At 37.2% G+C, this 24,331-nt stretch overlaps 1 protein-coding gene across 2 annotated transcripts in view; it reads left to right on the top strand.

Annotated features, from left to right (window-relative positions):
- Window positions 1-1,369: 1,369 nt before the first annotated feature.
- The window catches only part of IGSF11 (immunoglobulin superfamily member 11), a 153,187-nt gene continuing 130,225 nt past the window's right edge, over window positions 1,370-24,331 (top strand). The window contains exon 1 of one of the 2 annotated variants that reach the window (XM_079155328.1): window positions 1,370-1,762. In XM_079155328.1, coding sequence (XP_079011454.1) covers window positions 1,711-1,762 — 52 coding nt within the window. In that variant the 5' untranslated portion in view covers window positions 1,370-1,710. Of the gene's footprint in view, window positions 1,763-1,805; window positions 1,969-24,331 lie in introns of those variants that run through there. The other variant, XM_079155330.1, reaches the window with a different exon arrangement.

Below are 24,331 nucleotides of genomic sequence, written 5' to 3'. Positions count from 1 at the left end.
ATATTACTTGGATGCTTTGCTTGGGATTAGATCAGACTGAAGTGTGCAAGAGAGGGTAAAGAATTGAATTGGGTGGAGAAAAGAAAATCTAGTCCTTGCCCTGGTGCTTAAAAGGATGAGAATGAGCCTGGTGATGATATCACAATTGAAAATTTAAACTTCTGTTATTAACAGAAAAGACAAATGAGAAGTAGGGAGTAAAGTTGAGGCATCTCTAATTCATGAGTAAAAATTAATTTTTTCAGAATATTCTTGTGAAAAGTTATTGGATTTCTTAACACATTCCTTTTTATTTAAAAATATAACATTCATATTTTCAGGAAAGTGCACCTATAATTCTACCACCTTGATATTATTTTCATTTCCCATATATCTTCCAATCCTTGTCCAAATATATGTTTTTATAAAAAGCTTTTTATATATTTGCTTTTCTTTTGAGGATACTAATTTTGTTTCTGAGTTGCCTTTAAAGGATTGTATCTGTCAAATGGGGCCCTCTGAATTTCTGAGTGGCCTAAACTATGCTGCTGCAAAAACTGACCCAAATTGTTGGGCAGTTTCTAACTCGATATGTTCTTAAATTTAAAGACTCAAGATACAGCAGCAGAAAGTGGCGATGGGCTGTAAAACAGAGAACAGAGACCTAAATGGAAGAGGAATGAAGATTGGGTTTTATAAGAAAAGATATAGTTAGAATAATTTAAGAAAATAATTTCAGATGCCATGGTCTTTCTCTCTAACCCAACCCAAACAAAACCCTCAAAGTAATAGTCCTAATAAAATAACTACCACAATGAAGCTTTATATTTCAAGTTAGTCTACAAGAGCGCTAACTTTAAAACGGCACTCAAAGTTGACATGTGACCAAGGCAAGAGAAGATGGCAGACTTTTTGAAAGGAATGGGGACTGCGGAGCATGGTACGTGTCTACACTCTTTTCAAGGAGGAAGAAAGGGATATCCAGGAAACTCAAAACCGAAGAGGTACCAGGACAAACCTCCTCGAGTCCTAATTTTGCCAGTCTGGTTCTCTCATATTCTTTAGGTTTCAAAAAAAAGTACTGAGAGAAGAGGCTGAACAGAACAAGAACTATGTGAAAACCGCAGCAGAGACTCGCTGGCTCTGACGAAGGCTGTAAAGTCACCCTAGCGCTCTCTAGGGTTCAGGCAGACGCCGCCCATCCGCTGACAAGCTTAGGGCCGGTAGAGGAGGGCGTCCGCGCCTCGGGTCCCCGCCCGGGCGGAGGCGTGCGGGGGAGCGGGCGGCGCGGCGCGCAGGTGGCTGGGTCGCGCCAGCTGCGCGCCGCGCTCGCTCCGCGGGTGGGCCGCCAGGCGTCGCGCTGGAGCTGCGGTTGCCCTGGAGACAGCCCGAGAGTGGGCGGCACAGCCGGGAGCCGGGCTGCTGCCGGAGTAGCTGGGCCAGAGTTGGGAGGAGTGGCTCCTCGGCAGGACGAGTGGCCGACCGGTCCTGGGGCAGCTAGGTGGCGGTGGCGTTACTGCGCGGACCGCAAGCCTGGGAGCCTCTGGTGGGAGCTCAGCCTCCGCGGAGGCAGGAGCTGCTTTTGGCGCTTCCGCGCGTCGGAAGATCCCAGCCCAGCCCGGCGGGTCCAGGAGGACCCGGCTGTCCCAAGGAGAACCCAGAACCCGCCGCGTCTCCGCTGCCGCGACAAGGAGCCGGGCAGGCGTCGGGCGCGCTCCCTGCGGCCCCGGGATGACTTCTCGGAGGTCCCCGCTGGCGCCCTTGCTGCTTCTCTCTCTGCACGGTGAGTAGCTCGAGCCGTCCCCTCGTGGTAGGGCCAGGCCCGCGGCGAAGCAGTTGAGGACCGCAGCCTTTTTGTCTTTGCCAAGTGTTGGGAGCTCAACTTCCCCCGGACCGTGAGTGTTCGTCGTTGTGGGACAAGGCTCTCGCGCCCACCTGCAGCAGCCGCCGCCCCCGCCACCCGCACCTCTCAGGTGTTCCCTGGCAGAGGTAACTCTACCCACCCGCTGCTCCTTTCCGCCGCTTCTGGTGCGCCTGACTCTCAGGCGTGCTCCTGGGCAATGCAGGAGTTTTTAAGATAAGGAACCCCTTACTGGTCCATCTGGAAACAGTAATTTAGAATCAGCTTCCGTTACTAGGTGGCTCCAGGAAAACTTTAAGTTGTAGCTTTATCATAACCTTTTAAAGAAGCATATGCAAATTTTGAAAATGATCTTTACTTTAAAAGCAACTGCTTAGTGTGCTTATTGCATTTGAAAACAAGAATTTATTTTACATTCTAGCTTAATTCACAAAAGGTTTTAAGTTGTCTCCCCAAATTACATAGACTGTAACAATATTTAGAACAAAAGAAAAGAAAAAAAAAAGCATCGTTTCTTTTAACGGTTTTTAAAAACATCTATTTAAATTTAATTTTCTGCTCACTGATCTTTGTCATATTTCATTTTCTTTGAATAGCCATTATGTGTTTGACTCTTAAGTTTCATTTTGTACAATGTCCTTTGCTTTTGTGTGTGCATTGTCCTGTGGAATCAAGTTTTCTGTCCCATTTAATTGATTGCTGTGGTTTACTGAGATTTATTCTGAAGTTTTTTTTTTTTTTTTTTAACCCTTTTATTTAACAAGCAAGTTCAATGATTTATGGAGTGTGTGGTTAACCATGTTTCTTTTTGGAGATACTAGTGTGTTTCCAGTGGTTTTGTAGCCTTATTTGAACTTAAAATATACCTAACAGATCTCAAAGTAATCCAATTTTAACTGATTTAAATTGTACAGATTCATTTGGGATGGGAGAAAAGATTATTAAAACTTTGTTGTGTACCTCCCTTCATAGACTAGTAAAAGTAAAATCATCCAGGTTATAGATAACTATTTTTTTGAGTTTCGTAGGTATATTTTTAGTGATGATATGCAGATAACAGTCATATCGATATAAGTATTTTAAGAGCTAGAGCTTCTAAATTAATTTTTCCTGTTCCAAATTAATTTTGAGCCATCTAGTGTTTCTCTTTGTCCTACTTCTTTCAAGTGTGAAATAAGAGACTAAATGAGCTTTTTATACAATCCTTGAACATAGTCTCAAATATTATAAATACTACTAAAAGAACAGCTAAAATTTTTGGTAGAAAAATCTATTGTTAAACTTTATGCATTACAATAAACACTACTTTTTGTAAATAGAATTTGTGTATAGTTTTTTTTTTTAATTATTAGGCAATACTTATATAGTTGATCTAATTTGCAGAATCAACCTTACAAGGTCATTTGATTTGTTGCTTGCTTTCGGCAGAACTATTCTATTCCTAAGCCATACTAGATTGTTTTTAGACTATCACAAGGACAATACTAGACTGCTTTTAAAGACTATCACAAGGACATTTCAGTTTTAGTGATAATCTATTCTGTAGAGGCACTTTTTCACCTTCAATAAAATGTATTCATTTGTTCAACAAATATTTACAGAGCTTGCACTTGGAACTATGGGTATCTAGTAGGGAAAGATGGTAGTGGGATACAAAGATGCATGTTTGTCAGCAGTTCTTAAGGCATTTTCATTTTCTTTTTTTTTTTTTTTTTTTGAACTGGGGATTGAGCCCAGGGGTGCTTAACCACTAAGTCACATTCCCTTTTTATATTTTATTTAGAGACAGGGTCTCACTGAGTTGCTTAGGGCCTCGCTAAGTTGCTGAGGCTGCCTTTGAACTTGAAATCATCCTGCCACAGCCTCCTGAGTCGCTGGGATTACAGGGGTGCGCCACCATGCCCAGCTAGGCATTTTTAATTTTCAAGCAGGGTATAAGCATGCACAAATAGTTGATGATGCAAGGAATATATGAGTGACAATTTTTAATAGCAACATCAAGGAAAATTTCATGGAAAAATTAACTTTTGATTTGAACTTTGAGTAGAATTGAATTGGCTGATGGGAATTTGGTTGAGTTTCCCTAACCAAAGAAACAGCCCCTGAAGGAAGCCTGTGAAGGGGAAGGTGCAGGGGCATATTCTTGAAAGGCCAGGCTTCTGGCTGCTAGAGCAGGAGATGTGTGCAAGAGAGTAAGGGCTAGAAAGGTAGTAACCTTGAATGCTGAGCTTGGGCTATTTATTCATTATTTCCTGAAAAAGGCACTGATGTTCAGTTTTCTTATGATGGGGAATGAAAGCAGATGAACAGCTAGAGTGCTTATTTGTGCTGTTACACCAGTCTCCAGGAGAACACTGTCCTGACTGAATTAAGTTCTTCAATCAGGTGGTGTCAGAATTGGTTTCTTGAATTGTGATCCGTCTCTAGAACTTCCAATGTGGAATGAAGAAGAGGGGTGGTTATCAGAGCAAAGTTGGTTCCATTATATGGTGCGAAGGGAAATGGGACTAGATAACTAACTAACACCAATGACCACTGCAGAGAATAATGAAACAAAGGCAGAAAGAAATAGAGGGCATTTTCAATGAAAAAAGTATCAAGAAATTCTGTTATTTTTGTTAAATCTCTGTGGAGTAACTTTAATGGGAATTAGAGTTGAATAGTTAACTTCTAGTTAGTTCTCCCATTTGGTTAGAAACAGGTTTCTTGTATGTGTGATTCCTTGAAGTAGCAGATAACTTTGTACATATGAGAAAAATATATAGAAAGGAAGAAAAGACCATAGAAAATGAAAGGAAAATGAAAAAAAAAAATCGTGAACCTTTTAAATGTTGGTGTTATAAAAAAATTATTGTAAATTTTAATTTTTGAGCTCTAAATCTAGTAAGGCAACTGTTTTGGAAGAATTCACATTTTAGTGAAAATCTGTAGTTTGACCCACATGGATGGTGACAGCTAGTGTATGAAAATTTTAGGGAAGTTAAGTTTTATACACTATATATTTGATGTGGACTGTTCAGAAAGCAATTTAAATATTAAATCACAAGAACTTTTAAAATGTTATGCTTAGAACTGTTGTCAGACCCAAGGTAATGATGCAATGGGGAAAGGTACTTGTTTTGGCTTTTTACCCCCCAGTAACAGTAAGTGGCACATCTTCAAATGTGTTTTCACACTTTTATAGTGGAAACATTTATAATGAAAATCTCATTTGAATCTTTATACATAAGCTATGTGATTTAGTGTCAAACAAGGTGATGTGCTGGTGCACAAGTTTCTTTAGGTGCAGTTGAGTAATACAAAACAAGGGACTGGCAACACTTGCAGAGTTGGGAGAAAACTGGGAAAGTTGTCTTCCCACTAAAATTCTCATCTATAGCTAGTTTATTTAGAATAAAGATTCTAAATTCATTCTTGTCTGGACTGATTATAACAAGTTATTTATATTCTTTCAACCTCTAAGTATTTTGGGCAGTTTGAGATAGGATTGCTGAATTTGTAGTCTTGTTGCTTACAGTGACCATAGTCACCTATTGATCTCCTTTGTTTCTTGTGGACTACCTGTCACCAAGGCACTAACCACTCCTAGGCCTGCACTCAGAGAGAACCCTTCCCCCATCTAGAGGACAAAACATCCTTTCTTGATCATACCTTTGTGAACAACTGGTTTAAGAGAGGTCAGTTTTTGGGTGGTTTTCAAAAGCCATCTGATTTGAGCTGAGTTTGGTCTTGAAAGTGGAAAGTTAATTATTTTATTTGTTGGTTAAGCCTATCTTATTAAACATGGAAGGATTTTTTTTTTTTTCTGTGAAAGTTTGGTTAACCAATTCCCCATGTATCTGATTTCTTAGTATTTAAGAAAAAGACTATAGTAGTAGTTTGTCATGCTTTTAATTGTAGAAATATGAAGTCTGTCAAAGACAAAATTTGTTTCCTAATTTGAAAATAATGGACTTAACCTGCTATCCGTTCATCATTGCCATTATCAGATAATATATACTGTATATGCTAAGTGGTGCAGCTCTGCCTCACTCATGTATTAAAGGAAGCATCATATTTTAATAACTCTAAAATTTTATGTTTCTTAAATAGGATTCAAGAAATAGAAATTTGCCAATAGGCACCAAGGTTTTTCAATAAAAGGTCCTTTGAATAAGTCTACTTAATGATTTTTCTTCATTAGCAATTAACTTTTTTGATCCAGAGAAAGAGAGACACTGACATTATTAGAGGCCTACTTTTATTAAGAACACCTTTGCTGGCAAGGAGGTTAAATCCTAGAAGCTTTGAATTTAGGAAAAACTTGTACCACATTTCATTCTTTGGAAGAATCTTCAGTAGCTGTAAATTATGGATCAGGATTTAGAGTGGAATTTAGATGGTTAATGTTAGTAAGTTTATGGGATTGGAAAGTGTATGCTGTTTTTCACTGAGGGCCACAAATATGTAATAACAAAATGTGACATTGTGGGTGTAATTCTAAAGTAATGGAGCCACTTAGAGACTCATTAGTCCATTAAAAACTTGAGAGAAACTTATATCTTGGTCAGAGTTTGTTGACAGTAACAACAGTGGAAACATGACAAGGTCCTTACTTAACCCCTTTCTTCACCTTTGTCCTAAGTCTCATTGTTTGTAGCAGTTGCTCATGTAAATTCTCTCTCTCCTGTCTTCTCATTAATGTATTAATGTTGATTCCATCCCCCCTTTCCATTTCCATCCTTATCCTCTCCCATTTTGGAGGATGTCATGTTCTGCTGGCAGCATCAGATTCATCTAAGGTAATAAATCTAGCTAGTCCTGGCTACTTCTAGTTATTCAGCTCTATCTCTTGCAAGTATTGCTAACAAAGAAACAAAAAACACCTGGAGCAACCAGGCAGATCCAGAAATTACTTTAGAAGCTGAGCATAGGAGGAATAGTGGATGTGTGGACATTGTTACATGCCAATGTTTCCTTGAAGGTAACTTTATAATATAATTATCTCAGGTGTGTTTGTGTGAATATTTTCCCCACTTGTGAATCTTTGCCAATAGAGTGGTACTCCGTGTGCTTGGAGTGCTCGAAAGAATGTTGGCATTTTCTTTAAGTATCAGGGTGGTTTTGTCAACTGCTATAATCTTAAACCTGGATATATATTTTGTTGAAGAGATAATAGAAATCTATTTTCAGCTTTCAAAAAAATATCCTGTGACTAGTTTGGAAGTTATTTAACATTTTAATACTTACAGGTCTTGTAAAATTTGTTCTTGGTTGATCTGTAATCCTAAAACTTGAAAGTTGTTCATTTTTGAAATTTTTTTTTTCCCTAAGGAATTCTAAAGGTTTGACTCTGTGGTAATAATGATCTTGAACTTTTGGCAATTCTTTGTGAACCATCAAGTTTCCCATTTCCATGTCTTGTGTATTCTTATTTTTGAGGCCTGTGTCTTAGAACTATTCTTCCAAGAACAGAGATGGTTAAAATAACACCTTTTCATAGTCTAAAGCCCTCCCTCTTTTTTAATGCATCATGTGTGTGTAAAGCTTTGGAGACGCTTTTTTAGAAAAGGAGCATTAGCTAAATCAGCTCCATGTGGGGGACATTATAACCTACTTCAATGGAGATAGGCAGTTATCTTCCCTTCCAATGCCTCTCCCTTTTCCCGAAGTCCACATATTTCCACTCATAGTTTGTGCCAGCTATGATTCATACCCTAATAGACCATCATCTCAGGCTACAGAATTGTTTATGTTCCCTCAAAATGTCAAAAGTTATGTACTGTTCACAGCTGAATTCTCAGTTATGTGCTTAAGATGACTTAAATAACAGTAAGCATCAAACATCGATCATGGTACTTAATCTTTGATTCTTTGGACCAGGTGCATCACTAGCAGTTATACAACTTTTGTAATCTCCATGAATTAAGATCATCTGCCAGAACCCAAAATACATGGCAAAAACCAGGCTGCAATGTAGTAAACTTCATTTCTTGTGATGATAACATCTTCCTATCAGGCTAGCGTTTTAGGCTTTCATTAGCTAAGAAAATAGAGTATGGTTCACACAGGTGTATTGACCATGTGTAAATGCAGATCATCATCCTAGCTATTGTTGGTAAAGACTTAAGATAGCATACAGAGCATCTGAAAGATGGGTTAATAGTATACTAAAGAGATTCTCAAACTTTCTGTGCTTAAAGATTTTGGGGTCTTTAAGATTATTGAGAACCACAGTGAGTGTTTGTTTATGTGGATTATGTCTATCAATATTTACCACATGAAAAATTAAAAGTGAAAATTTTAAAAAGTATTTATTAGTCCACTTAAAATGAAGAAATCCATTAGATGTTGACAGAATACATTTTTATGACAAACCAACTTTCTATTTCCCAAAATGAAATATTAGTATTTCTGTTTTACATTTTTGAAAATCTCTTTAATGGCTGACTCACTACAATTGTATTCTCCTGTCTGCATCTGCATTCCATTTATTATAATGTATTGTCTTGATTTTGTCAATATATGATGAATACCTGTTCTTAACATAGATATGTAGTATTTTGATAGAATCTTCAAATAATCTGAATACTTTGTTATTCAAAATATAATACATAATGGTTTCTTAAAGATTGGATGCAATGTGGAGTCAGGAACCATATCAATGAATATTTCTTGGTTTATCCATTGGTTTATTTTGTACTTTGGGTCTTTTATTCATGTATGATTTTTATAATATTATACAATGACCACTGGAAAAAACCAATTTACTGTGTTATGAAGATCTTACAAATGTTGATATTACATTATGATATAAAGATATTTTTTAAAGATCACCACTCATCTAATCAAAACAGTTTTCTAGTATTGTGAAGCTGTTAAACTCACAAAGTCAGATACACATTTTCCAAAATTTTAATACTTTTCCCAGTTCTATTATTGACAACAAACAACTGAATGTTAGTTTACTTGAAGTAATAGTTTCATATTGTTCAGTTTTGAGAAAATGTCTGCAAGATCTGTTGGTCTGAATAATCATAATCTGAATTGTTTTTCAAGTCAGCAGCCTGCCCTCTGAAAAAGTGATGAGTTCTTTCAGTTTTGAGCTCACACAGGTACACCTGTGCTTTTCCTTGAGACATTCATTTTGCTTTGGCATATAGTGTATGTTATTTATCCTGTATACTATCCATTTTGTATGCATAATATATAAGATAAAAGATCCAGATTTAGTGAATTTGTTGTTGTTACTTCATCAAAGTTTAGTGACAGTGTACAACATAAAAGATCCAGATTTAGTGAATTTATTGTTATTACTTCATCAAAGATATTCTTTAGTGAAACTGTATTTTCTTTCTTAACTATGAGTGCATAATAGTGAAGACTCTAGTAACCCCTAGTAATTTTTAGTGCTAAGACATTGACTTTTGATAAGGCACCAGCAGCTTTGCCCACCACTGCTCCTGTACCATTAATGCAAATGTCCACTCAGGAAAAAAGGCTAATAACACTATTATTAAGAAAGGTAGTTTTTAACCCACAGACTTTCTAAAAGGGTCTTGTGACTCACACAGGTCCATTGACTATATTTGAGATGTAAGTGTACTGTAATGGAATGTTAGATGATTCTTCTTTTTTCCCCTTTGGAAATTGATTACTGACAAATAGCCATACAGTTAAGCTGTGCTGTATGGGATTACATTAAATGGAATATGCATATATTATTTTAAGATAAATAATGAACTCATTTGTAACTGTTACAACTTATGTAATCTCACTTTTAAATTTTATTTTAAAATTGATTTCTTCTCACTTTGATGTAGGCTGTGTATGTCTCTTTTTTTCTCTTAAATCTGTAATATCATGGACAGATCCTATATGTTGGGAGAGGGTTGTTCAAAGCAGGCTATAAGTAAGGTAAGTATGTTCTTTTTACCACAGTCTTTGTATCTGATCCTTTTCTTTGATTTCTCTGACCTTTTTCTGCTTTTCTCTGAAAATTATTTTTCTTGGTCTAAGCCAGGTCTAAGTTTTATCTCTTCCAGGTTACATGAGGAGTACAGACATTTTTACTGGTGTGATTATTGATTAAAAATGAAAAGCCCATAAGCTTAAAAAAACAGTGAATTTTAGCCAGGGAAATAGTTATACTAACAGAGAACTTCAAGGGGAGGTCTAGGCACATTTGAATTCTGATTTTATGTCATTGATGGGTTTTGTGCCATTTATAGGCTTTTTCTGATTTATTTTTGCATTTTCATGAAAGAAGATGTTTTTATATATAGCCAGGTGGTCTCTAAAATGGACAGAGTCATGTTGGCAAGACCAAAATAATTCTGAGATTCCTAAACTTATTGCCTTCTGTGTTATCTTGTTAAGTAGAATCTTCTTTCAGATCATCAGATTTTTCCTAAAACTCGGTTACACTGAAAAGAGATGATTCTTGAGTTTTGTACTCTAAAATAGTTATAGGAACTTAAGCAAGAGTCATTTTCATAAAAATGTTTTTTTGAATTGTGACTTTAATTCTCATGTGATTTTGGTGTCCTCGGAACAAGACACGTTTTAGTTGCCTGTTGGTTAATCTGTATTTTTATTTTCAGTTTTAACATTTGTACTTCTTTGAAGGAATTAGTTGCCTTCTAGTTCCCCTATCCCTTGTTTATTTCTAATTTAGAGGGTTGAGGTTGTCTTTCTCATTAATAGAAAGTATAATGTTGTGAGCTTCAGGGAGCTGGACCAGTATGGTCTCTTAGAGCCCTTTAATTCCATAATGTCCTTGATCTGATGAAGCCGCTCAGTAAATCTCTTCACATTTTCCATGACCAAGCCATCTGCCTGCATTAAAATAAATCAAATCTGCTTACTCCTTCGATGTCTAACAAATATTCTATAAACTGATGATGAAGTCCATGAACACAAAAATAATTTGCAATTTTCAGCACTTCCTCTTGAGTTCTTTGCTCAGATTCTCTTGACACAGTAGAAGTTGGCACACCAACTTTCTCTTTGGAGTGGAGGCTACTGGAGCCTGTTCCCTAGTCCTTTTCATTGTGTTTTTCCCATCTGTGGCAAGTGCACTAATTCAGGCTTTCTATGTCTACATTAAACTTTGCAAAACATTTACTTATCCTTCTGCTTCATGTATGTTACCTAAATAGGTAAATACACATATTTGCCTAATTTTTATGACATTTTGCATATATGCTTTGTTTATTTGTATTTAAATCTCAGTGCATTGCTCAGCTTTTCATTTTTGTGACTGAAATACCTGACAAAAACAACTAAGAAGAGGAAAAAAAAAAGTTGAGTTTTAGTTCATGGTTTCAGACATTCAGTCCATGGATGACTGATTCCATTGTTGGGCCAGTGATGAGGCAGAACATTCATGGCATAAGGGTGTGTCAGAGGAAAGAGGCTCACTTCATGTTAGCCATAAAGCAAAGATAGTAGGGAAGAGCCAGGTACAAAATAAACAATCTCCAAGTCTCACCCCCAGTAGCTCATTTCTTCCAGCCACACTTTACCTTCCTGTAGTTACCACCCAATAATTCATTCAAGTCATTAATCTATTCAAATTATTAAGCAGAAAATGGATTAATCAACTAATTAGGTTATATATCTAATAATCTAATAATTTCACCTTCTGCATTAACACAGGTCTTTTGGGGGATGCCTCATATTAAAACCATAACATTTCACTCTTACTCCCAACAGCTCCTGTTGATCTCACAATGCAAAAATGCATTTAGTCCATCTCTAAGAATCCTCATAATCTTCATGGTCTATTATTGCCCAAGAGTCCAAGTCCAAAGTCCCATGTGAGACTCAAGGCAAACTCTTAGCTGTGAGCCCCTATAAAGATCAAAAGCAAGTTATACACATCTAATATATAATGGCACAGAGTCAACATTTCCATTCTAAAAGGCATAAGTAGGGGCATTGAACAAAGGAATGGGGTCAAAGCAAGACTAAAATGCTGGTGGACAAATACTAGATTCTCTGACTTCATTTCCAGCATCTGGGGTACAGGATAGTGAGACATGGACTCCAAAGAACTTGAGCAGTCCTGTCCCTGTGGCTTTTTTGTTTGCAGGTATGTGGCCTTTCTCTTAGGTTAACTCTGTCTATAGCCAACAACTTTCCTTGGCAGATGTTTCTTGGCATATCTTAGTCCTGGGGATTTCCACTGAAGCATTAGTTTCCTTCTCACAGCTTCCATATATCACCCTCTTAGGAACTGCCTATGGAGGTTATGTCCTTGCTACATGTTGCCTGGACTCCTAGGCCTTCTTTTAAAATTCTGGTGAAAACTTCTATGAACTCTTAACTCCAGATCCTGCATTCCTGCAGAACTAGCACCATGTGGATGATACCAAGTCTCCCGTCAGCTTGAGTAGCAGGCCCCTTGAACCATGGCTGCAGAAACCTCTGCGTGCCTGGGTGGTGAAGAATGATGAAATGAATTCCAGGGAAATAACTTTCTAGGCACCACTTACAAGTGGGGTGCCCGCAAGGTTTCTTCTCAAAGAGGTTTTCCCTTTTACACCTTTGAGGCTGTGGTGGTGTGGTCTTGCTGATTCCTGAGATGCCCGTAAAGTTTCTTTCTTACTGTCTCTGTACAGAGTACTTTGCTTTTTGTTAGTGGTGTCAATCTCTTTAGCAATCACAACTTCCTCAGCCCTGATGTTATATGTGCTTCTTGTCTGGCCAAACTGCCAGTGTTTAAAAAATCTTTCTGCTTTGCTTTTTTCTCCCAATTCTCCAGCAGTAAACCTGGCTAAAAGCTGCCACCGACACCCATGCCACTGCCTGAATTCTGTGCTTCCTTGAAATTTCCCATCAGTTTAATTCATCCATCACTTATAATTCAGCCTCACAGAAAATCTCAGGATGTGAACAAAATGTAGACAAGTTCTTTGCCAGAATGTAACACAAATGGCTTCTAGTTCAGTTTCCAATAGAGTAGTCTCTTTTCCACTCTGAAACATGAAACATCATGAGCACTGTTTTTACTGTTCCTATTCCTTTTGGCATTCTGGTCTTCTAAGTTCACACCAGTATCTTCCATTAAGCTTACAATATTCTGAGCTTTCTCCAGCCTGCATCTCCAAACTTTTCCAAACTGCTCCCGCAGATGAGTTCCAACGCTTCTGAATCGCATTTTTGTGTTAGTCAGCTTTTCATGGCTGCTACCAAAATACCTGACAAAAACAACTTAGGAGAGGAAAAGTTGATTTTGGGCTCATGGTTTCTAAGGTTCAGTCCATAGACAACTGAATTCATTGCTGTGGGCCCAAGATGAGGAAGAACATCATGGCAGAAAGGCTTGGTGGAGGAAAGGTGCTCACCACACGTCAGCCAGAAAGCAGAGAGTGGGAAGTACTACAGATAAAATATGTAGTTGCTAACACATGACCCTAGTGACCCACTTCCTGTAGCCTCTTCCTTCAATAATAGCAAACTCCAAAAGTCTAACCCTAATCCTACCTCCTACCCCTTGGTCCCTTTCCTCTACTGATCTCCCTTTGACTTTCAGGAGATCCACCTCTACCTTTCTTTTGTTTTTCCTCTCTAGCATCTACATATGAGAGAAAACATTATGAACCTTAACCTCAGTTTGACTTATTTTTCTCAACACGATGGTCTCTAGTTCCATCCATTTTCTTGCAGATGACATAATTTTAGTTTTCTTTACGTCTGAAAAAAATTCCATTGTGTATATGTACCACATTTTCTTTATCCATTCATTCATTGATGGACACCTAGGTTCCATAGTTTGGCTATTGTGAATTGTGCTGCTATAAACATGTATACATGTATCATTATAGTTTGATGACTTCAGTTCTTTAGAATAAATACTGAGGAGTGGTATAGCTGGGTCATATAGTATCTCCATGCCTAGTCTTTTAAGGAACCCGCATACTGATTTCCATGGTGGTTGTACTAATTTATAATGCCACTAACAGTGTGAACGTTTTCATTTTTATCCATGTCCTCTCCAGCATTTATTAATTATGTGTATTCTTGATGACTGCCATTCTGACTGGTGTGAGATGAAATCGCAGTATACTTTTGATTTGTATTTCCCTAATTGCTAATGATGTTGAACATTTTTCATGTATTTGCTGTTAGTTTGTATTTCTTCTTTTGAGAAGTTTCTATTTAGTTCATTTGCCCATTTATTAACTGGGTTATTTAGTTTTTTTTGGTGTCAAGTTTTTTTGAGCTCTTTATATATTCTAGATACTAATCTTCTGTCAGAAGAGTAGCTAGCAAAGATTTTCTCCCATTCTGTAGGTTCTCTTTTTACATTCCTAATTATCCTTTGCTGTGTAGAAACTTTTTAATTTGATGCTGTTCCATTTATTAACTCTTGGCATTATTTCCTGAGCTTTAGGGGTCCTATTGAGAAAGTCACTGTCTGTGCCTAAATCTGGAGTATTGACCCTACATTTTCTCATAGGAGTTGCATAGTTTCTAGTCTAAATCTGAGGTATTTGATCCATTTTGAGTTGATTTTGGTTCAGGGTAAGAGATAAGGGTCTAGTTTCATTCTACATATGGATCACCAGTTGTCCCAGTACCATTTGTTAAAAATGTTGTGTGTAGTGTATGTTTTTGGCACCATTGTCAAGGATCAGATACTCTAGATGTGTGGTTTTGCCTCTGTATTTTCTGTTCTGTACTATTCATCAATGTGTCTTTTTGTATTCTGGTACTATGCAGTTTTTGTTATTTCTGGTTCTGTTAAAGTGTGATTGGTATTTTGGTGGGGATTGCATTGAACCTGTATGTTGCTTTTGGTACTTGGCCATTTTAATAATATTAGTACTGTGTATTCTTGAACACGGGGGTCTTTCCCTCTTCTAAAATCTTCAATTTCTTTCTTCAATGTTCTGTAGTTTTCATTATAGAGGTCTTTCACCTCCTTGGTTGGATTTATTTCTAGGTTTTTTTTTTTTTTAAATTTTCGACAACCTATAATCTTGATGTCTGTATTACCTTCTCTTCCAGGACCAGCTGCCTGAGGCAGCCTGACTTTACTGTAAGAGAACTTTTCTTTTTATAGTTTCTTAAACTCTTATGGTTTGTGCTGCTCCTTTGATACTCATCACTGAACTGCTGTGCTTTGTTCTGTGCATTCTTGCAGGCTCCACAGGTTGAGCACTTTGTGCTGTGCATGTGAAAGGTACTTAATTTATGGAGTAAATGGATGAATTTTAGATCTTTCCCTTTTGCTTTATGTACTAGACAATCTAATTCTCTAATTTTCAGGCAAACATTGAAATTCTATAATGAAATTGTCAACTTTAAAAAATCTTACTGAAACATAGACTTTTTTTTAACTCTCAAAAATGATTAGAAAGCATAGGTTCTTTTATGCTGTGGACTGAATTTGCATTTTCTTTGTACTCCAGGTTTGAAAAGGTTCATACGGTTTATGTGAACAAAGTTTACAGTAGCCTCCCACTGTCGTCTTTCACGTGCTACCTTTCTATAAGTAGTATTCGTCTTTTCTATTGAAGGACTTTTTTTTTCTTTATGATGCCTTATTTTCTAGATAAAGCAACAGTGACCACAGATAAAAAAAAATTCAAAAGTGTAATATTCACAAAAAATAGTGTGGAAATCTTAGGATTACTACTTAATGAATGATCAGAAAGTTATACAAATGATGTGTAACCATCATTTAAATTCAAAGATAGTATCACCAATGCACAGTAACTCCCCAAAGGCAATCACTTTATAGCTTCTAGCACTAGAAATTAGTTTTCATGTTTTTGAAATTTATATAAGCAGAATTAATTCATATTCATGAAACATTCTTTTGTGTGTTGGTTTTAAAATTCAACATTGTTTATGTGATTTATTCAAGACTTTGCATGTCATCTTCATTGCAGTATAGCATTTGATTGTATTCCATGATATTGATTTATCTGTCATCCAACCAATAGTGATTTGGGTTGTTTGGCGTATCATGAGTAATACTGCTATTGATGTTCTAATGTGTATCTTTTTATGCATATTTGAATGCACTCATAATTTTAACAGATTAAAAGACAAAAACACATCATAATTTCAGTAGACTCAGAAGAAGCATTTGACAAAATACAACAACCTTAACCTCCAGCAAACTAGGTATAGAAGAGCATTTACTTTAACTGATAAAAGGCATCTATGAAGATAACATATTGATATTTAGTGGATATTATATTAAGGGTGAAAGGCTGAATGATTTTAACTGAGATGAGGAGCAAGTCAAGGATGTCAGCCCTCACCACTTGTATTCAGCATCATACTGAAGCATCCAGCAAAGCAAAGGCTCCGTTTCTAGGTGGAGACCCAGGTGACCATCTGGTATCATTAGTCTTCTGCTTGAAGGATGCTCTTTAGCATTTCTTATACTGCGTATCTGTATAATTTGTTTCATCTTTTGTATATTCAAGATGTAAGATATCTTTATCTTACATTCTTATTGGAAAATATTTTACCTGTGTGAAGAATTCCAGGTTGACATTTTTTTCTTTTAAACTTTCGAGAATTTTCTCCACTGTCATGCAGCTTGCATTTTTCTTCATGAAATGTGCTTCATTCTTATTTTTGATTCTCTATACATATGTGTTATTTTCTATTTTGGCTACTATTAGATTTTATTTGATCACTGGTATACAGCATTGTAGGTATAATGGGTCTTGGCCTAAGGTTTCTTTCTTTCTTGTACTTAAGGTTCAGTCAGCTTCTTATATCTCTGAGAACTGTACTTTTCATTTAACTTGAAAGTTTTGATTTATTTCTTCAGTTATATGTGTAGTTATTCTCTTGAAGCTGTTTTACTCTTTGCTGATGCTCTGTTCATATTTTTTTGTCTTTTCATGTTTAGTTTTTGACAGTTCTTACTGTTGTCTTCAAGTTTGCTCAACTTATCTTCTGAAATGTCTAATCTGCCCAACTTCTGTTTACTGCATTATTCATTTAAGACATTGTAGTTCACATCTGATGAAGTTTGTGTTATGAGTTTACCTCTCTTCTGAATGTTGGAAACAGAGTTAATATAAAATTTTAATACTTTTGCTTACTAATTCCATTGTTTGTGTCTGCTGTTTAATAATGAATATGAATGGCCTTAGTCCTTGGTTTCTGGGAGGGAGTCTCTAATACTCTGGAATTTTCTGGGTAGCAGGAGTATCTTTGTTGTTCATAAACCCCTTAATGCAAACTTGATGATAGAGATGAAATTTTTCTGAAAGGGGTTTCTTACTGGAAAGACCAACACACTTGCTGTACAAGTGTCTTCACTGTTGGAATTTCTGTGTGTTCAGGTCCTCTCTACTGACAGAGAGAGCACTGAAATATGGGTGTGTATGCTAACCTCTGTATATATAGAAACCTGTGATTATTTCTGCTTGTGCATAGCTATACCTGTGTAAGATAAATAGAGGTTGCCGACTCAAACCTATTACGTGGATCTTTCTAGCCCTTACCTCTCGTTTATCTATAAATTACTACTCCAACAATAAGAAATCTGTATCCTACTGCCTGCTAGCCATATCCTGAATTGTTCAATTCTAGTATATATTTCATAGCTGTATCAGAATTGTTTATCTATACTCCCTTGGAAAAAAACTTTATCAACTAGGGTATATACTTATGTACAGCTTATTTGTCTTTAGTTTGAGAGATTGCACCCATTTCCAGAATTACTTAGGTCAGCAGCACTTTTTTCACTATGTCTTTGAAGTTGTTTGTAAGATGTTACAGGTTATATGCTTGTAATAGTTAGATTCTTTTGTCACTTTCTGCATTTCATCCCTGGATTCCTTATGTCCTAAATGACTTTTGTAATTTGCACAATCCGGTTTTATGGGTTTTGACAAATGAATGTCATGTGTCCAGAATTACAGTGTCATACAGAACAGTTTTGCTGCCCTCAAAATTCCCTGTGCTTCACCTATCCAATTCTCCTTCTTCCCTAAATCTCTATCAACCATCAATCTGTTTGGCATCTCTGCAGTTTTGTATTTTTTACTTAGAACATGCATTTAAGTTTATTTTATGTCTTTGTGTATCTTGACAGATCATTCCTTTTTATCACTGAGTAGTCCATTGTATGGACATGACAAGTTTGTTTTATCTATTTATCTGTTGAAAACACTTTGATGCATGTTAGTTCTTGGTGACTATAAGTAAAGTTGCTATCAACATTCACTGCAAGTTTTTGTATGGACATATCCAGCCTCCCTGTCGCTCCCTGCTTCCCAGCACTAGGCTCTGTTTGGTTGATGCTTCCGAATCTTGTAATTGGAAAAGCATGATGTCATCCTTGATTCTTCCTTGAACTGTGTGATACTAAGCCAAAGGAAAATCATATTTCTCTTCTTGGAAGAACCAAGATGTGTTTTTCATACTTTTAGAATCTGGCTTAAAGAATAAACTATATTCCATTACTATATTTTTTTTTTTCCGGAATACTAAGATTGACAACCTTGAGGTCCAGTTTGTCATTGTGTCTTTATTCAGTGATAAAATTTCCCATTTTATGGCAGGGCAACAGTATTATCTTCATCAATATTTGTGGGAAACCATCCTTATCTAGCAGAATTAGACAAGGTTGAGCCTCACAACACAGAGGCCTGACTTCTCGGAACTTGCAGACAGGGGTCTGTCTCAGATTGCTGTGGGGTATGTGGCATTTTGGGAGTGGTTCCCCGTCTGGTTCTGTGATAGTTTCCCTGAGCAAATTGGCTTCCCTAACTCCACCCCATTCTGTTAATCACAGAGGAAGTCCCTCCTGTTCCGGATCCCTTTACCTGTGTGATTATAAATAAAAGAGAGTTGAGCTACTGCGTGTTGTTAGAGGCCAGAATTGGTATGGCCAGACCGTCACGTCCCCTCTCATGTAAAAAGAATACTGGATCTTGTGTGTTTATTGATGAGATAAGTTTATGGGTAATTGATTGATTTATAGCCAACATTGTCTCTGGCAATTAACCCTTTTCTCATCCATGTGGGGTGTGGCACAAATACTTGTATTGTGTATTAGCACATGGGACAAAACTTGTAATTCTGACACTGTCTCCATGAGATGTCAGCATCATGTCTTGTCCTGGCTGAAGTTTAATTTTTCACAGAGCCTTTGGCATCTTGTGGAGAGTTGCCTGGTTATATGAGCTGTCCTTGGAGTTGGCCCTGCTTGCCTCTGCCCTGAACTTTACTTTCCCTTCTACTTCTCAAGCTTTGTTTCCCCCCATGATGCCTGTCACACTTTACATTCCCAGTCAGAATACATTTCTGTTGGGTATATATATCTAAGAAACAAATTGCATATTCAGTTTTACTAAATACTGCTTTTTTTCCCAAAGTGATTGTGCTGATCTTTACTCCCTCTAGCAGTTTATGAGTTCCATTTCCTCTACATTCTTGCACACACTAGGTAGCAGCAATCTAGTGTATTTTACTTCAGTTGTTCAAATGGGTGGTATCTCATTGTATGTGTGCAGATATGTAGGGATTTGTATTTCTGATTACTTGTGAAGTCACTCACCTTTCCCCCTTTGTCTTTTAGGTGTCCTTTTTTGTGGATTCATGTGTTCAAATCTTTTGCTGGTATTTAAAAAATAGCTTTATTGAGATAGAATTCACATACCTATAATTTATCCATTCGAAGTATACAGTCCAAGGCTTTTGGAATATTGCGTTCTTAATTTATAAAAATTGTGTTAAAAGATACATAACATACAATTTACCATCTTAACTATTTTAAGGTACACAGTTCAAGGGCATTAAGAGCATTAACAGTTGTACATCTGACATCACTGTCTCTTTATTAATCATCCTAAACAGAAGCTCTATGACCATTCAGCAGTAACTCCCCATTTCCAGCTTCCCCTGATTCCTGGTAACTTCTACTCTACTTCCTACCTCTGAATTTTCCTGTCCTACGTGGTACCTCAGGTAAGTGGATTCATACAGTATTCATCATTTTGCATCTGGCTTACTTCACTTAGTATAATGTTTTCAAGTTCAATACCATTGTAGTGTGTATCAGAATATCATTCCTTTTTATGGATGAATATTATTTCATTATATACATGTGTATGTGTGTATATCTATCTACCTATATATCGGTATACATAGATATCTCCCATTTTGTTTATCTTTTCATTTATTAAGGGAACTTGGACTTTGTGATTGTTTTTATTTTAATCAACAGATTTTTAAAATTAGGGAGTTCTGTCCCTCCCCTCTCCCCTGATTTGTGTGGGGTTTTAAAAAGTATGCTTGTTATAATACTGGCACAGCATTAATCATGTACATGGCAAAATCTCTTACTCTGTAATATGCTCTTTCATTATATTATTTTGGTGTCTAATAAAGAACAAAATTTTTAATTTTAATTGGTTCAGTTTTAACTTTTCTTACTAACATTTTATGTGTGTAAGCATCATGACTGGGGATTCTTTGCCTATTCCTATGTCATAAAGATATTCTCTGTTATCTTTTAGGAGCTACGCTGTTTTATCTTATGTTTTGGCCTATAGTGCCCCTGGAAAGTGGGTGTGTGTGTGTGCACACATGCATGCGCACATATGTATGCAATGAAAATTGAGGGTCAAAGGCTGAAACTCATTTTTTGTGGTGGTTTTCCTATTTACATTTATGTCTACTCTTGGTTCTCTGATGTGGTCATAAAATTTGTTTTATCCTCAGGGTCCAGTACAGTGCCTGCACATGGCGAGTGATAAGTCCATTCTTTTTAATGATCAAGACTTGAAGATTTATCTCCCAGAAGACTCATAGGGTCCCTAGAAGAATACTATAAAATCTGATTTTTACTCTTAAGGTTTTCATTTTTCATTTCATCTTCACAGCTTCATTTTCTGTTATCTCCTTTCTCCTCCTCTGTTGCCATCACCATCTCTGTCACTGCCATCTCTTCATTCACTGACATCATTTTGATCATCTGGAGCTAAGAATAAGTTTCAATTTCATGATCTTTGTTTTTCATTATATAATAATTTCCTTTAAAATAATAATTTTAGTTGTAAATAACTCTTATTATTGAATCCCTTACATTGTAACACCGTCATCTACATTTGTGTTATTCAAGGAGATACTTTTTTTCAATGCTAGTGATTGAACCCAGTGCCTTATGCATGCTAGGCAAGGGCTCTCCCACTGAGCTACTCCCTGGAACTGTGCAAAGGATTTCAGCCTGAAGCCCAAAGATGGTTTTCTGAGAGGTCACAGAAATTTTATGTCAAATTTAGTGCTGACATCCCCCCAACCCCCACCATGAGGAAAGCATCTCATCGCCTGTTTAAAGTCTGTTCTTATATTTTCCCAACACACTATTGAGAACTTACTCTAAATACACCACTGTGGGTTATACAAAGATAGTTACTGGGGTACCTCGATTTAAGGAATTTAATATATGTGTAACTATAGTTGAAATTTTAACCAAAGTTAAAAAATTTGGAGATTTATGTGAATTTAAAAAGGAATAGTTGTGAAATATTTGTTAAGATCACACAAAGAATAGGAGTTACAGATATATTGTAGTTAAATATCAGGTGGAAGAAGATAAAGCTAGATAGGTAGTAACCTTGTGCACTGCCTGTCTGGTCTTTATCTCAGCCAGTGAGGCATAGTACCTTTGTTTCTTATGTATTCAGATTTTTTTAAGGATTAAAACAAGAGAAAAAAAAAAAACTGAGTATTTATTGTGCATCAGGCATCTGGGAATAGAAAGATGAAAAGGTGTAGGGTAGGGTTCAGTTCAGTTTAGACTTTCATTATTTAGTCTAAAAGACAATCATGGTTTAGTTCTTTATGATATAATGTGTTATATTAATGGTATAAATGAAGTGTTTCCTCCTGCTTGGTTCTAGTTCTGGTTCTGACCATATTCATTCCCTAGGTGGTGTGGTTCTTAGATTCCAAAGCCGGGTAACTGGCAACTTTCAGCATGTACATGAGTCATGGCATGGAGGCAGAGGCAGAAAGCAGGTGGAGTCTGAGGCTATGCTCTATTTCTCAGGTCCTAACTGAAGTGTGAAAGAGACCTAGTAGTGCCTGTGTTCCCTGGTGAGGGGACTGAAAGAGGCCTGAGGTTACAAAGAGAGAGTCTATATATGTGCAGGGTTTTCAAGATCAGTGTCTTACTCTGTTATTGCTGCGGTTAAAGGATATCATAGACTGGGTGGGTTATACACGACAGAAATGTTCCTCATAGATTTGGAGGCTGAGAAGTTCAAGGCAACGTGCTGGCAGATTTGATGTCTACTGAGGGCCACTTCCTGCTTCATAAATAGTTGCCTTGTTGCTGTGTCCTTATTTTGTGGAAGAGGCAGAGGAATTTTCTGGGTCCTTTATCAGGGCACTAATCGCATTTGTGAGAGCTCCACTATCATGACCCAGTACCCCTGAAAGGATTCACTTCCAAATAATACCACATTGGGGATTTGGTTTCAACATATGAATTCTGGGGAGACAGAAACATTCAGTCTGTAGCAGACAGGACCACAGTACAAGGGTGAGGCCCTGCACATGCCCATCACTATTCCCATTCAATAGCAACAACAGTGGAAAGAATACCTTCATAGAGGACCAATCCTACCTTACTGGTTACCTGTCTGGGAGTAGCTTGTCAGGATACTCTGTAGTGAGGGTGGTGATGAACCAGAGAACTTAGTGTGGGCATGAGGCCCAACTCCTCTTCTCTGGGTGGGAATACTTTAAGGGCTATCTTCTTGCAATAAGATACTATCCTGAAGTAAATTGGGGCAGAGGAAAGAAATCTGAATGACTGAGTATTAATCTGAACCATCTAAATTAAATATTGATGAAGTTACTTGAAAAGTCTTCTTAGATCAGTCTGAGATGACTATATTTGAATTTAGTTATCCTCCTGACTCCTGGTACCTGTCTAGAATAGGAATGGATTTCAGGGAAGGGTGTGGGTGAGAGGTGGTAAGAAGATTCTATCAGTTTGAGGGAAAAAAGACTCTGCTTCTTTTCATATGTTGATTTATTAACAAAGGAATGAGAATTTACATATGGTTGCCCTCTGCCTTCTTGATTAAATGTGTGGCCATCCCACAGAAACTAGATTCCTCATCTGGCCAGATGCACTAGTCTTGAGCTCTGTCCTAGTTTTTAACTTAAGCTGATATACCAACATGGCAGCAAATGTGTAAGCAATTGCAAGAACCATACCCAGTGCTTTATTGAATCACAATAAATGAACTTTTCTTTCAAGAAAAGCCTCTTTATTCGCTTGATCACTTGGAGTGCTTTAAAAAAATACTTGGAGTTGGCAGGCTTTTTCTGATACTGAGGTGCCTGCAGTGAACTGAATGTGGTTAAACAGCTTGGAACACTGGAGTTGAATAGGCTCTGGGCACATGTGCCAAAGGGTGGCCAGCCAAGTCATCCTGCATCTAATGCCAGCCCTGATGAGCTTCAGTTCTGCTGCTGCCATCACCTCTTAGGGCCTCTGAGTTGTACACATTTCTTCTTCTTCTAGTGACCCAACTTTGCAGTCTGGATATCAAATTGGGTACCTACCACATTCCATGCATTGTTTAGGCACTTTAGGTACATTTATTCATTAATCTTCAAATTAAGTTTGTGAAATATATCAGTGTTAGTCCTATTTCCAAGTGAGGAAATTGATAGTTTTCTTCTAGAGTAGAATGAATTTTAGTACCTGGAATTAAGTGCCAGAAAGAGTAAGATGTCATATGTAAAGTGTTGGCACTGGATCAGGTTCAGCCATCAGTAAGTGGATTACATTTTCTCTTTGAAGTTCTATTTGACTTTGTGGTGGTTTTGTCTGCATTCTAGGGCCTACCTAGAGAATTTGGAAAACATTTGTAGGAGCTGTGACTGACCTTGTAAACACCTTCAGGACCCTAAAGCATTCAAAAGCTTTAAATCTTAAGCACTGTCATACGTGAAGCACTAAACTGTACAGTGAGGGTGAGCAGGTCCAGCACAGTGCTGAGTTTTTCCCTCAAGAGGACTGCTTTCTCCCTTTTGCCTCTGTCCTTGCCTTGCGGATCCTTACATTTCTGTCGAGTGTGCCCATTGGTATTATAGCACCAGCTATAAGAGTGTTTAAAACTTTACGTTCATGTGTATCAAATACATAGGAGTGCTAGAAGATTGATGTTATTTAGTTCAAAGGGTAATCGTTAAAAATGATTGCATGTTCCAGAGATTACTAGTAAATAAGAAATTTGGCTCAGCACTTGTGTTAGACACTGTAGGTGATAGGAAAGAAGTCTAAAACTCAGTTTTGCTTTCATTGAATTTGTAATTTGAGAAAAGGGTAGGCAGGACACATTTCTTAAATGCCTACAAGGTACTTCTTCAGGAAACAGCCAACAAAACAGGATTACTTAAAATCCCTCTTACTCTTCTTTTTTTGGGGGGCCTAGGAAATAATGCTTTATGCTTCAATAACTAGCTTAGATATCCCATCCTGTTTAAGTTTCTCTCATAGTT

This window comes from Sciurus vulgaris (genome assembly GCF_902686455.1).
Source record: "Sciurus vulgaris genome assembly, chromosome: 10".
NCBI classification, from domain to species: domain Eukaryota; kingdom Metazoa; phylum Chordata; class Mammalia; order Rodentia; family Sciuridae; genus Sciurus; species Sciurus vulgaris.
The sequence above is the reverse complement of the archived record's forward strand: the minus strand, read 5'-3'. Positions and strand labels throughout refer to the sequence as shown.